This window comes from Anomaloglossus baeobatrachus, chromosome 11 (assembly GCF_048569485.1).
Source record: "Anomaloglossus baeobatrachus isolate aAnoBae1 chromosome 11, aAnoBae1.hap1, whole genome shotgun sequence".
NCBI lineage: Eukaryota > Metazoa > Chordata > Amphibia > Anura > Aromobatidae > Anomaloglossus > Anomaloglossus baeobatrachus.
In genome coordinates this window covers 126,698,463-126,712,388 of record NC_134363.1, presented here as the reverse complement: position 1 = coordinate 126,712,388, position 13,926 = coordinate 126,698,463, and the positions used below count along the sequence as shown (strand labels likewise).

Genomic DNA, 13,926 nt, shown 5'->3' with positions numbered 1-13,926 from the left:
CATTGTGTTCAGTATGGAAGGCAGAAAACAAAAGAGGCGAGCCACAAATTGGATTGTCACCAAATAGAGGGCTTTCTTTTACCAAAAACCTCAGTAGTAGTTTGCTTCTTTATAGGCAAAATTTCTGGCAGCCAGGCCCTCTCATCAAACATCTGTGTCTGTCCTCAAAAATCAATAGGCAGAACAAATGTGGCGCCCTGGACAGGCCAGGACGTCACAGGTACTGCAACAACACACCCCACACCCCGGTTAGGCACATCAGTCACACACATAAATCCTTGTTGCCTCCCTCCAGGGGCTGATGTCCACACCAGGTGGGGTGGAGCCAGGCGGTTGGCTCCACCCACCGAGGAGTTCACAGTCCTGGAGGCGGGAAAGGACAGGAGTGCAGTGAGGGAAAGTGAAAGGAGAGGAGTGAAGTGGTAGTGGAGCAGACTGACCGTGTCCGGGTACATGGCCCGGGCACCTTAGAGCAAGGTTGGCAGACGGTGGTGACCGTCTGCAGGCGAGGCCGATTGACGCACAACCGTAAGGACCGGGGACGGGCGGTGGCCCGCCGCTACCGGACCGGGGAGCGAAGAGAAGCCAGCACCACTCGGCAGGGCCTACGGACCCCGACTAGGCTTGGAGTCGCCGTTAAACCGGTCAAATCCGTCAGTGATGGGAACCTCCGGGGTTTCCCAGCAGCAAAGACCCGACTGAAGGCAACCGCTCAACCGTGAAGGGAAATACAGCTACCGCCACAGCTAGAGTTCCCAGGGCCAGAGCCTGCGGGCAAAAAGGGGCTTCTCTGGCAAATACACCGCTAGGGAGCGGGTTACCGGTGGGAAGCCATCGGAGCCGAAGACACATTACTGGTGCAGGGAGAGACAGTCACCGCCAACCTACCGGGAGTGACCATCGCAGCCGGCTGCGGGACCCGTCCATCCAGCCGTTTGTTTTACCAGAGACTCCGTCTACATCATTGGCTGAGTGAGTACCATCGTGCCGTCTGGCACCGCGCTGCCCCCGCGACCCTGCACCTCACTAAACCCCGCCATCCACCTTTCAGTCCCCATCACTGGGCCCTGGGACCACCAAAACCCCCTACCCACGGAGGGGAGAGAAACATCTCGACTGCTCCCAGTCATCGCTCCCGGGATCCCCGTCCAGAGCAGTGGTGGTGTCCCAACCTCACCACAAACCGTGGGTGGCATCACGGACTGACTTCCCAAACCCAAAAATTATCCCCTTTCACTCACAGGCGAGGAGCGCCGCTCGAGTCCCCGGATCCGGCCCACCGCTCGAGCCACCGAGCAGCAGCAGCAGCAGCACCAGACCCGAGCGTGGTGAGCGCAGCGCCCTCCCCGCCCGCGACACACACACCTTATTGACTTTCGTTTGTGCACTGGGCACTGTCCTAGGGATCAGAAAAGGGTCTTCTAGATTGTCCAAAATGTCTTGGTTTTCTGAAAGATTAAGATGTATCTTCACTGGAACTAAGAGGCAGGGGAGAAACGATGGAGGTTGCAGGAATTGCGATCGGGCCCGGGGCCCGCTGCCCCCAGTGTCTGCTTTATCTGGATGTATGTTCGAGGCCGCACATCCAGCTGAAATGCATCGCGGTTCAGAGATCTGTTGGGGCCCTGCACTGCGATACACACTGCCGGCCAAACAGAAGCCAGCAGCTTTCAGCGGCGTCCCAGTGACTGAGGCGACGCATGAAAATGATGTCATGTGTTGCCATGGCACAGACGCCAATGAATATATGAATATATCTGGAAGGGAATCGTATATACCAGAAGTTGCTCATGTGGAGGACAGTATATACCAGGAGGGGGAGAGTATATACCAGAATTTGGGACATATTTACCAAGATGGGGGACATATATATCAGGATGTGGATCATATACACCAGGAAAAGGGGACATATTTATAAGGAAGGAGCCCAGAATGGGGTACAATAAAACAGGATGAGGAACATTACTACATAATAGGGGAAGGGAAACTCGTATGTCTTTATAGGATTTAGAATGTTAAATGTATACATACATACATCTGACCAACATGCGAGGATGGATGGGGCCCAGGTCCAAAGTTTGCACTGGGGCCCATTGAACTCTAGTTAGTTGCTAAGAGGCATAGACTACCCCTGGAATAATAACTCTATAGCATTTTAGCTTCTCCACCAAACAGGTGGCACAGTGCTGTCACTCTTAAGAGTGGCTAGGGGAGACAGTGGTAGTTGTGTGTGCAGGGGTTGCCAGGCCGCATCGCAGCCACTCGGTAAGCCCTTTCCTCCCAGTCGCCACTTCACTGCAGTGATGCTTTCACCACAGTTCATGCTTGCTCTGAGTCAATAAAGCAGACAGTGATATACTTTCTTCAAACCTCTGAACTTTACTGGTCTTCCTTACAGGTACTTTTTCCACTCATATAACACAGGCACCGCTTGTGATTCCAATGGGATTCCCTCCAGACTCCAATCCAACAATTAATTTGATGGCCAACCGCTTTCCTGGCACCTGAGCTCCATAGGACACTACTAGGCCCGTCATTCACCTGCCTGACGTCATGCTGTATAAACCGACTCAAAAAGTCCTTAAGCCTTTTTGTCCCACCCACTGGGATTAGCTTGCGCTCTGGAAATGGCTCAGTGCGACAGCACTCCTTCGTTCGTGCTTCTGGCCAGGATTTATACTTCTCGTTTAAGGGCCCACTGACCTTCGGCCTCGCAGGGGATTTTGTTGAGTGTTCTTATCCAGTAAAGAACGGACAGCACCCTGACTGACCGGACTCAACCCCTCTTCTGGGGACGCAGTTCCAAAAGTCCTCTCAAGAGCAGGACCCCGCGTGTCTGAGATCAAAGGGTTGACCCTTAGGATCTCTTATTAAAGTATATTTGGGCTTGTTCTCTCTAACTCCTACTGGGGACTCTCCTACCCTCTTTTTACATCCTGCCCTATTTTTACACTACACTCCTCCTTTCACTTAACCCTTTTCCTATCTAACTAGGTGCCAGGACAGCTGTTACTAAACCAAATTGCCACCTGGTGGCCATTTACAAAATACATATTACAATTATTACATTTGATAAACCTTTCAGTGTGCCGGGTACTTCTTCAAGGGGTGGCGGAGCCTTGACTCCCCTAAAACTGCACAGAACACATTTTCCCTTCTCCAGAGTCCAATGGTAGTGGCTTTACACCACTTCATCCAAGACTTGGTAATATGCTTGGAGATGTAAGGCTTGTGTGCAGCTACTTAGACATGGAAACCTTAGCAATTATACACCCCGACACATGTGAAAGTCATAACTTGACTTGTTTCACCAGTGTGGCTTCTATTACCAGACCGCGCTGGTATCAGGGTGCTCGTCACCACCATCTATGCTGTCACACATGCTCTTAAAGGCAGACTGCATGGTTGGAAGCTGGATTTTATACACGGGGGCAATAAATCAACAAACTTGAATTTAAAGGGACTCAGAAAAGGACTGTTCAAATAAAGTAGAGGCACTCGGTGCATCGTGGTGGGGCCAAACATTTAACTACACCTTCCCACCTGTTTGTTTTGCCAGTTTCTCTCCCCCCTCTACTTTGATTGACAGCCCTGGCTTCATAGCGCCAGAGAAGGGCGGAGATAGATGGGAAACCAGCTGGTGGGAGAGTACACTAAAAGGTTTGCCCCGCCATGATGCACCGAGCATCTCTACTTGTTTTTTAAAGTCATTCTGTTCTAACAGAGTCCATTTAATGAGTAAAGAAATGTGTCCCAATACTTTTGTCAATAATTGTATTTATCCATGCTATTAACTGAGAAGTAGAAGAAGACGTAAATGAAAGAAGTCGTGTTTGCTAATAGCAATAATGAAGAGAAACGGACCACATCTGTAGGATATAAATATGTAAATGATATAATTTATAAATTCCCATTTATCTTTCCAGACACTGATGAGTGCGGCAATGGTGCGTCCTGCTGTCAGCAAGAGTGCTCCAATTATGTCGGGGGCTACGAGTGCGTCTGTTACCCTGGATATCGACTCAGCCTTGACGGCTGTGGATGTGATGGTGAGGGGTTTAGGGTATTTCATTTTGGTACTGGAATCTAAATGTAGATGTGTAGGGTGAGGGCAGCAGGCAATGGTAGCTGTGTGTGCAGGGGTTAACCGGCCACAGCGCAGCAGGCGGTTAACCCCATACCTGCCAGACATCACGCCACTTGCAAGGGATTTTCCATACCATTCGCCCGTTACCTCCTGTATACGGCACGCCTGGGATATAGTTTCAAGGATCACACCTTCACTCCATGGCTCCAACAGAACTTTAACATTTATTGCATTCACAGGCACTGTTAGGGCACCGGCATTGGGCCCATAGGGGTTCTCCTTAGTCTCCACAATAACAGATATACGGTATACATTGGAGACTAGCCGCTTCTCTGGCACCCGGGTACCTCCAGGCTCCATTAGGCCCCTCATCCCCCTGGCCAGCATCAGACACGCAGAGTCCGGATCATTCCAGCTCCTGAACCCCTTCATCCCACCCACAGGGACTTGCAATGTGCCTGACAGGGTCCACAGCATCTTCTTCCCCAGGCAACTGCTTCTGGTCAGGACCAGACCTACCCTACTCTGGAGGGCGCAACTGACCTTCGGCTGCCAGAAGGGTTCTTCGGGTAATTGCGGCAGGGGAACGGTTGCGTTCCCGACCGGCTGGACTAAACTCAAAGCAGGGGACGTGGTTAGACACGATCCTTCAGTTCCAGGATCCCATGTTCCACCGGTCGTCCAGGATTAACCTTTAGGGTCCAGCAAATTACTCTACTTGGGGGCTGCACTCCACACCTACCACAAGTGTGGTGTCTTTCTCTCCTACCGGGACTCTCCTGCCCTTTGCTCACCACTCCTACTTTTTGTGTCTCTTGCTCCGCAACCACTAACCCTTTCCTGTCCCACAGGATCAGGGAAGCAGCTGAGCACACCGGGGCCATCTTTTGGCCGTTGTGACCAAAATACAGTTACACAATAAAGCAATAATCATACAGGTTACAAACAGTCTGCAGGTCTGGGGTGAGCCAAGCCCTGTGCCCTCCTACAGATGTTCTGGGCCTTGTAGGGGTTTATAGCCTATATATCAGCCCCATCCGATTATTTAGCAGAAGCCCCAGATTTTGTGTACTTCTCATCTTTAAATCCAAGGCAGGAGAGAAGCACATTTGACCCTTGAAGCAATTACACCATTCTATGTTTAGGTACTTGTGGAAGATATTGACCCTTCACATGGGAGAGTAAAGAGGTTTAAGGGTCGCTTCATTGGGGGACGCAAGAACCATGGGTTAATATGCTGCCATCTAGAGGCTCTTGTGTCCTCCAATAAAGAGATTTTAAGGGGAGTACCAAAACGTTTTTATACCCTAAGCACCCTCCACATATATACAGCTCTCAGAACATGGAAGTTATATCATACCTCTAACCCAATCTAATCTGCCTACAGATGTGAACGAATGCTTATCAAACAATGGAGGATGCCACCAAGTTTGTGATAATCTTCCTGGATCATTCCAATGTGGCTGCAATCCTGAATACAGACTGAACGCCGATGGAAAAGGCTGTACCGGTAATACTCACACCTTGAAATAAACTGGTGCACTATATATATGGACCTTAAATCTATGTCAACCTTTGTAAACAGCTCTTAGCTTTAAATTATTACTTAGAAATTGTAAAACAGTTTTGTGTCTGCAGCTCCTATCCTGAACTATAGGTTTCCATGGTTACAGACTACAACCAAGTGTAGTCTGATTCTACAATCATACTTTCTTTCTACTTCTTGCTAAATGCAGACTCTTGTCCACTTTTTTCCTATTCTTCTCAGGCATCCAAGAATCGGATCCCAGGCCGCTTCCTGCGGAGCAATCTCTTCCACAAGTGACGTTATTGCGGGATGAATTCTCACAGATATTTGATGACGATTATGATGAAGATGAAGAAGCAGAATTGCGAGGAGAGCACACACTGTCTGAGTCATTCGGTAACCAGACACACGCACGTTACCATTACCATACATCCATCAGCACCGCGCTCATTCTCTCCTCTGCTTTATGAATTGACCCATGAAAACGGATCCACTTACTGGTTATTACTGGAATTAACCCCAATTAGTTTCTACCAGGGATCCCGTCTCTTTGGGGGATTACGGTGCCACTACATGGTAACATAATCCCTCTATACATTGACTTATTAGCACATATGGTTCTCATAATACAAAAAAGTGAATATTCTTCATTTTTGGTATCGGGGGGGCTCAATTATACGACAAATATAAAGAAACACCCACACAAAAAAGGGCTGTATATCCTTTGGTTCCAATTTTATTTTTTGCATACGCTAATGTATTTTTGGCTAAAAAAAACCCACATTTTTTTCAGTTGTGTTTTGTAAAAGATTTTCTCCATTTTCTGTGTAGCTTCTGTGTACTTTGCTATTCATAGCCAGCTGCTGAATGAGTTATTTGAGAATCTGTCAGTGAGCTCCCAGTTTGATGGGAGAGCTAACTAATTTTTGCTTTGCTTGGCCCTTACAGTTTGTTTTGATGGCACGTTTGGCCCAGACTGCACGCTAACCTGTGACGACTGTCAGAATGGCGCCACCTGTACTATAGAGGAGGACGGCTGTGCGTGCGCTGCAGGGTGGACCGGACTCGTTTGCAACCAGAGTAAGTTGACTGATATTATTTAGTAATGAAGAGCATATAATCCCGTACCTTATGGTTCTGTTATCATAGAAGGATCCAAATAATCTTCTATAAGACATTTCTTTATGAGTTTTTTAAAGCAGATCTGTCACCAGACTCCATAATACTGCAAACTTTATTTTAGATCTGTACAGGCTGCTGTGTGGAACAATCCAGGTCACAATGCCTACATAATCCTATTAGATGCCCTACTAAAATGCTCATTTAAATATCGAGGTATTGGAACTTTAAAAAGGGTTTAAACATGCAGTTGAAAGCAAGTACACCAGCCTCATCAGGACTAAGATATATACACAGGAAGTATTAGCGGAGTTTAGCCATGGGACATGGATGCAATTGTAACTTCTGCACCGATACAACTTCTTAGTACAGATTAGGATCTAAGGGGTAATCCTTCTCCTTGTGGAGAGATACATGCCAGTGTAAGGACGCTTATAAGCAATGCAATGCTTCTCTGGGAAATTAAATATGCAAATTACCTCTTCAGAGAGATGGAGGATTTGAACTTTAGTGCCACCTTATTGTATTGGCAATCCTAAAAATTGGTATTGACCCAAGGCTTGTTAAAGGACATGCATTGTATGGCCTATAAGCCTCCTTATGCTGGAATGTCAGGGATGTCACTCACCACAAGGAGAAAAATTATTCCTTAGATCCCAGTCAGAAGCCTATATTGTAACCAAATCAGATCTCATACTTTGAACATGCAAGATAAAATTAATGCAATCAATTATGACCTCTGCCTGGACCAGTGCACTTCAGTATGCAGCTCCATAGAAATACATGCAGCCGCACACTCCACTCAACTAAGTAAAGAGAAATGAAAATCCATGATTACTGTAAGACATAAAGAATCCAGAAAATTTCTAGGACCTTGGAGGTATCTTCATAAAATCATAAAATGGTAGAGTTGGAAGGGACCTCAAGGACCATCGGGTCCAACCCCCTGCGGTTGCAAAGATTTCCGGGTGCTGGATCCGAATCCGGCACTGGGGAAAATAATTAAAAGATAAAGAAAACCAGAGATAAAACAGTGTTTCATACTTACCGAGACTCGGTGTCATGGCGGCACACTGCTTCCGGGTCGCGCATTCACTTCCTGTACTGTCCATCATATACACACAGCTTTCTGTGTTTTCCCCGCCCACCGGCTGTTCTCTCATCTGTGATTGGTTGTAGGCAGACACGCCCCCAGCCTGTGACAGTGTCTGATTGCCGTGCAGTCATCGCGGCTGTCAGTGTCTGCACAGCCTGCAGTCTTGCTCTATGGCTGCTAGCTGTGTTATGTAGCAGAGCTGAAGTGGCGTGGGACCTCATGTGGATTACGCTGGAGCTGCAGGATGTTGGGGGTTAATAAAGTGGTGAAGGAAGGTGTGTGTTTTGTACTTTATTCCAAATAAAGGATTTTTCTCTGTGTCTGTGTTTATTTATTTTCATGTACTGGTTAGTGTGATGCAGGTAGCTCATAGACGCCTGTGCTATCACTAACCTAGGGTTTAGTAGCAGCTGTGCGCTTTTATCAACCCCTTATTACCCCGATTGCCAGCACTCCAGAGCAATCGAGAAGAGCTGGTATTGCACTTGGATTGTCACGTCTAATAGATGCGGCAATACCGGGTGGCTGTGGGCTGAGAATACCAGCCCCCAGCCGGCATTATCATGGCTGGGGATAAAAGTTAGAGGGGACCGCACATCGTTTTTTTTAAATTATTTATTTAAATAATAAATTAAAAAAAAAGTCGCATCCCCGGCACAGCCGCGCACACTTCTGACAGGAATGTGCATGTGTTTCTAGGTACATGCACACTCATGCTCAGAGTGCGGCAGGCCATGCTGGCCATGCCGGCTGATGTCATGTCAGACTTGTACGAGTTTGACAGGGCATCACCGGCACAGCTGCACACACTTCTGACAGGAGCGTGCATGTGTCTCTAGGTACATGCATGCTCATGCCCAGAGCACAGCAGGCTGTGCCGGACGATGTCATGTCAGATTTGTACGAGTCTGACAGCTCATCACCGGCACAGCCACACACTTCTGACAGGAACGTGCACTTGCATGTGTTTCTGAAAGACATGCACGTTCACCATAGTGACCCGCAGACTCTTGTAATGCTTTCCCCGCCCACCGGCCATCCTGCCGCCTGTGGTTGGTTGGAGTCAGCTGCCACGCTGCCACTTAGGGTTGGGGTGCGTCTAGCTGCAACCAATTACACGCGCTGGTGGGCGGGCAAAACAATAAATATTGAATTGTCAGCTCCGAAAGGGAAAAGCGTGACCCGGAAGGAGTTTTCTGCCATGACACAGCCTCGGGTGAGTACACTGTGCGCGCTCCTACCCCCTGTCCCCTCCACAAACATTTTTAATCTCTGGATTCTGGTCTCATTAGACTTATATGGGCACTGGAATCCGAAGCAGATCCGTATTTATTGTTCAATCCGGCAGGGATCTGCAGATTCAGGATTTTGGCGGATTTGATCAGTCCTATACAGCACTTTGTTCAACTACAGTCATGAAAACCATCAATTGTTATGATGAATTTGACTTTCATGAGGACCATCCCAGAAATGGAGGATCAAGAATTTCCTCTGCTGCAGATGATAAGTTCATTAGAGTTACCAGACTCAAAAAATTTAAAATTTACAGCACCTCGGATAACAGTCCTTTGTAAAAGATGCATAGACATAAAAGTACCAGACACATCTCAACATCAACTGTTCAGGTTTTTCTGGTCACATTGCTGCAGAGAAGCCACTACTGAGGACAGGACACAAGAAAAAGAAACTTGTTTGAGCCAACAAGCACAAGGACTGAACATGCGATCAGTGGAAATCTTTTTTGCTACCAACCACCATGTGTTTCTTTACTCCTAGTATTTGTGGTTTTACTCCCTTCAGCCTGAATCTACAACGTGCACAATACAATAAGAGCAAGGAAAACCATTGAATATACAGTTGTGTCCAACCTTTTGACCGGTAGTGTAGTTGCAATGTGTATTGATGACGCTTCACCCTGGCACCCATCACCCAGAGGAGGACACGTCTTGCCAGGTGACTCATAACTACAGTATGTCCTTCTGGCCATCTCTGCCAATTTTCCTGGATAAGCTCAGTTGAATAGAAAACCATTGGAAATTCCATTTCAGTTTACAGAGCCATTGTGCTCTTTAATATCAGAGTGATACAAGGTTATTTATTGACTTTGGTATTTCATGCTATTGACTTTATTTGTTGCGGTAGAAGTTTCCACAGCACCATCCTGAAGAAGCCAAGTCCCTGGTGGATGGAGCATTTGTTTGGAGCTCTGGATTGTATCAGTGTGTTGCTTTGGTTTGGACACAGAACTCAATGAATCCAGTCCTGTCTCCTGATTGGTGCGTCACCTTGGCATCTCAGCGCTTTCCACATTTATAAATAGGAGTGATATCATATTCTGTTTCTTGGAGCGGCTTTCTGGAGACATTGCTAGAACTGCAGATTATTTTTACATTTCAAGTCGTTGGTTCTTGTTCAATGTAAATTTCCTCACTGCCAAACCCCAGAGACCTGGATTTAGGCTCTGGTCTTGGAAAGTGCTGCCTCTTTGTACTATCGATGTTTGGTTTTTCAGGAATTTTGTGAACTATTTTCTTTCTCTTACAAATATTTTACTTTTTATCCAATCTTTATTTTATTTCCAGACAACTGCAATTATTGCCCCTTTGGCCCATGATCTTCTACCAGGTTTTTCTTGGATTCCTCTAGGCACAGATACAGTTCTACAGAATAGGGCAATCCTGGCAATAACAGTCTTCTGCATTGTCTTATGTATATTTGGAGGTACCTGAGCCCTCACATATATAAGTTACACTTGGCTGCAGACTGCATAATACAGAGCTCAAAATCTCTTGTAGTCATTAGTTTCTGTGATACAATTTTGTCCACCTGCATTCACCACTAGATAAAGCATTGGGGCTCACAGCATACTGCATTACTGAGTCCTATGGAGCTCCCTCTAGTGGTGGCTGCAGGAAGCATTCACCACTAGAGGGAGCGTTGGAACTCACGCTATACTCTATCACTGAGTTCTCTGGAGCTCCCTCTAGTGGTGGCTGCAGGAAGCATTGTCCACCTGCATTCACCACTAGGTGGAGCATGGGAGCTCACAGCATACTGCATTACTGAGTCCTATGGAGCTCCCTCTAGTGGTGGCTGCAGGAAGCATTGTCCACCTGCATTCACCACTAGGTGAAGCATGGGAGCTCACAGCATACTGCATTACTGAGTTCTATGGACCTCCCTCTAGTGGTGGCTGCAGGAAGCATTGTCCACCCACATTCACCACTAGATGGAGCATTGGAGTTCACGGCATACTGCATTACTAAGTTCTTTGGAGCTCCCTCTAATGGTGGCTGCAGGAAGCATTGTCCACCTGCATTCACCACTAGAGGGAGCATTGGAGCTCACGGTATACTCCATCACTGAGTTCTTTGGAACTCCCTCTAATGGTGGCTGCAGGAAGCATTGTCCACCTGCATTCACCACTAGAGGGAGCATTGGAGCTCACGGTATACTCCACTGAGTTCTCTGGAGCTCCCTCTAGTGGTGGCTGCAGGAAGCATTGTCCACTTTAATTCACCACTAGAGGGAGTGTTGGAGCTCACAGCATACTCCACTGAGTTTTCTGGGGCTCCCTCTAGTGGTGGCCGCAGGCAGCTATAATGTTATTTCCCTTTTTGTAGCAGATTTGAAGCTTTCTATCAGAAAATTGTAGCTCTATCTATAAAGAGGCTGATTGCATTACAGAATATCAACTAAATCTTAGAAAATAGTTTATAAGTGCTGTGAGTATAAGTGTGCAGCTTTGGATGTGACTGGAGTAGCGCACAGACAGTAGCAGCAGAGGCATGGAGAACATTATACAACAGTGCTAAGCAGTGCAGCTGTGAATCCAGTTATGAGATAATGCAGAATTTGCATGATTTGTTTCTCTCCCTATTACTGTGCTTGTTAGGTCTCACTTACACGAGCATATAACACAGACGAGTGCTGTCTGGTGTTTTATCGGATAGCTTATAGACCGATGTTATACTATGGAGCAATGCCGATCAGTGCTTTTTATCTCATGCGATTTGGCTTGAGAAAATAAAAACCGTGCATGCTGCGATTGGCAGTACATTTCAGGTAGTGCACTCATTCAAGTCTATGGGTGTGTGTGGAAGATCGGACTGCACTAATGTCATCCCACAGACCCACAAAATGGAGAAGATGGAGAAATGTTGTTCTCTATCTTCTAACCGGTGTTGCAATTCATTCATGTATTAGAATTGGCTCCTTCTAAGGCTACTTTCACACATCAGTTTTTTGCCATCAGGCACAATCCGTTTTGTGCCTGATGTGATGGATACGTCGCAGATTGTGTCAAAACTGATGCGACGGATCCAGTAACAAAACGGATCCGTCTCATTCACCTGTGGTCACATTTTTTGTGACCAGAAGTGCATTTACACAACTTTTGGGCATGGCCAGAAACAAAAAACGGATCCGTTTCCTGATTCCGTCATTTGACGATTGAAGATTGTTCCGACGCTCATAGGCTTCCATTGTAAAAAAGACGGACGGCGCCGGATCAATTGCCTTCCGTTTTTTCGACGCACACAAAAAACGTTGCATTGTGCATTGCTTCCGGCAGCCGCACTCACAATTTTTGCCGGATCCAGTGGCCTCCGGATGAAAAGCGAGGCCATGCGGCACAATCCGGCAGTCATTCTTATCCTGGGTAAGATGCATTAAAATTGCTTCTTCAGAGTAAAAGGTGAGATCAGGAGGTAGCGGGAGGGAAGAAGTGGCTCATAAGTGAAGAAAAAGCATATTTCTCCATAAGATACATTGCAAAGTTTCTTATATTTACTTGTACTATTGATTTACGTAAAGTTTGTTAAAGTTCCCATTTAATTATGGTTTTCCAAAAACATTATAATTACCATGTAATAGTTACCACCCCTTGCATTGTCTTTCCATTGTTACTGGCTCAAATGTAATTGTCCCACTGACTGATGAGCCGTGTCATGGTCCGGAGGGGCTCGTCCCTGTGTCATTTCATAAGGAGATTCCAAGTGTTAAATTTCCATTTGGCAGCTGTTTGTAGGAACTCAATATTTGGTGCGAAGAGGTGTAAATGTTGATGAAGGATCCACCATTGTGCTGAAAAAACAAATCTATTGGAGAGAGCAGAAAATTTAGGATAGGCTACTCAACAAATTGGTAACAATGGGGAATGTCCAAAACCTGAAAGACAACAGATAATTAGTGCTAATTATAAACTTAGTAAAGAGAAAACGTTTCACAACTTCAATGAAGTTGGTGTATCACTGGCAAGTGGTAGAATTACGAGGAGCTTCCATGGATGGAAATCCCGATTGTTTATCTCAAGATGCAAACCATTTGTAACCCTCAAGATCAGAAAGGCCATATTATTAGAATTTGCTAGAAAATATCTAAAAAAGCAACTTGTTCTGGAACAAGATTCTTTGATCATATGAAACCAATAAGGAAAGTAAGGATTTATTTTGAGGCAGAAAACCAAATTTCTGCTGGAGGTTGCGTCATGGCCTCGGTATGTATAGCAGAGAAGGAACTGGGTCACTGGTGTTTACCGAGAATATGTCTACAGATAGGAAAAGCAGGATGAATTGTGAAGTGTACAGAGCATGCTTTTTACTTAAACGACAAAACTAAAGTCCGAAAGACCCAAAAAGGACCATGAGCTGCAAGAGAGGAAAATGAGATGAGGTCCATGTATTCCGGATTTCAACCCAACAGCGCCTGTAAAGTACTTGCATCCAAGTCTTAAAAAGTCATGCTTATTTTTAGAATTATATTACTTTGTTCATTTACTTTTACATAGTTGGGGGAAAAAAAACAAATGTCCATCAAGGTCAACTGAGGGATTGGAAGCCATAAAGTGAAGGGGCACAGGCACAAATACTGTAGATGATCCAGGCTGCCACCAAAAAAAGCTAATTGTTTCCTCCTAAACCCAATTGTTGATTAAGTGAAAAATGGCTGTAGTTTCTTAGTACTTAATGCAATATTTATGAAAAACACATTAAAGGGATTGTCCAGGACTTTTACATTGACGACGTATCCTTAGGATAGGTCACCAATGTCTGATCAGTGAGGGTGCGACATCCAGCAACCCTGACAATCAGTTGT

The 13,926-nt window shown here is 46.1% G+C and overlaps 1 protein-coding gene across 1 annotated transcript in view; it reads left to right on the top strand.

The window, feature by feature from the left end:
- MEGF6 (multiple EGF like domains 6) overlaps positions 1-13,926 on the top strand; it is a 635,985-nt gene that overhangs the window by 536,695 nt on the left and 85,364 nt on the right. The window contains exons 11-14 of the mRNA XM_075328936.1: positions 3,927-4,049; positions 5,475-5,597; positions 5,856-6,011; positions 6,564-6,695. Coding sequence (XP_075185051.1) covers positions 3,927-4,049; positions 5,475-5,597; positions 5,856-6,011; positions 6,564-6,695 — 534 coding nt within the window. The remainder of the gene's footprint in view (positions 1-3,926; positions 4,050-5,474; positions 5,598-5,855; positions 6,012-6,563; positions 6,696-13,926) is intronic.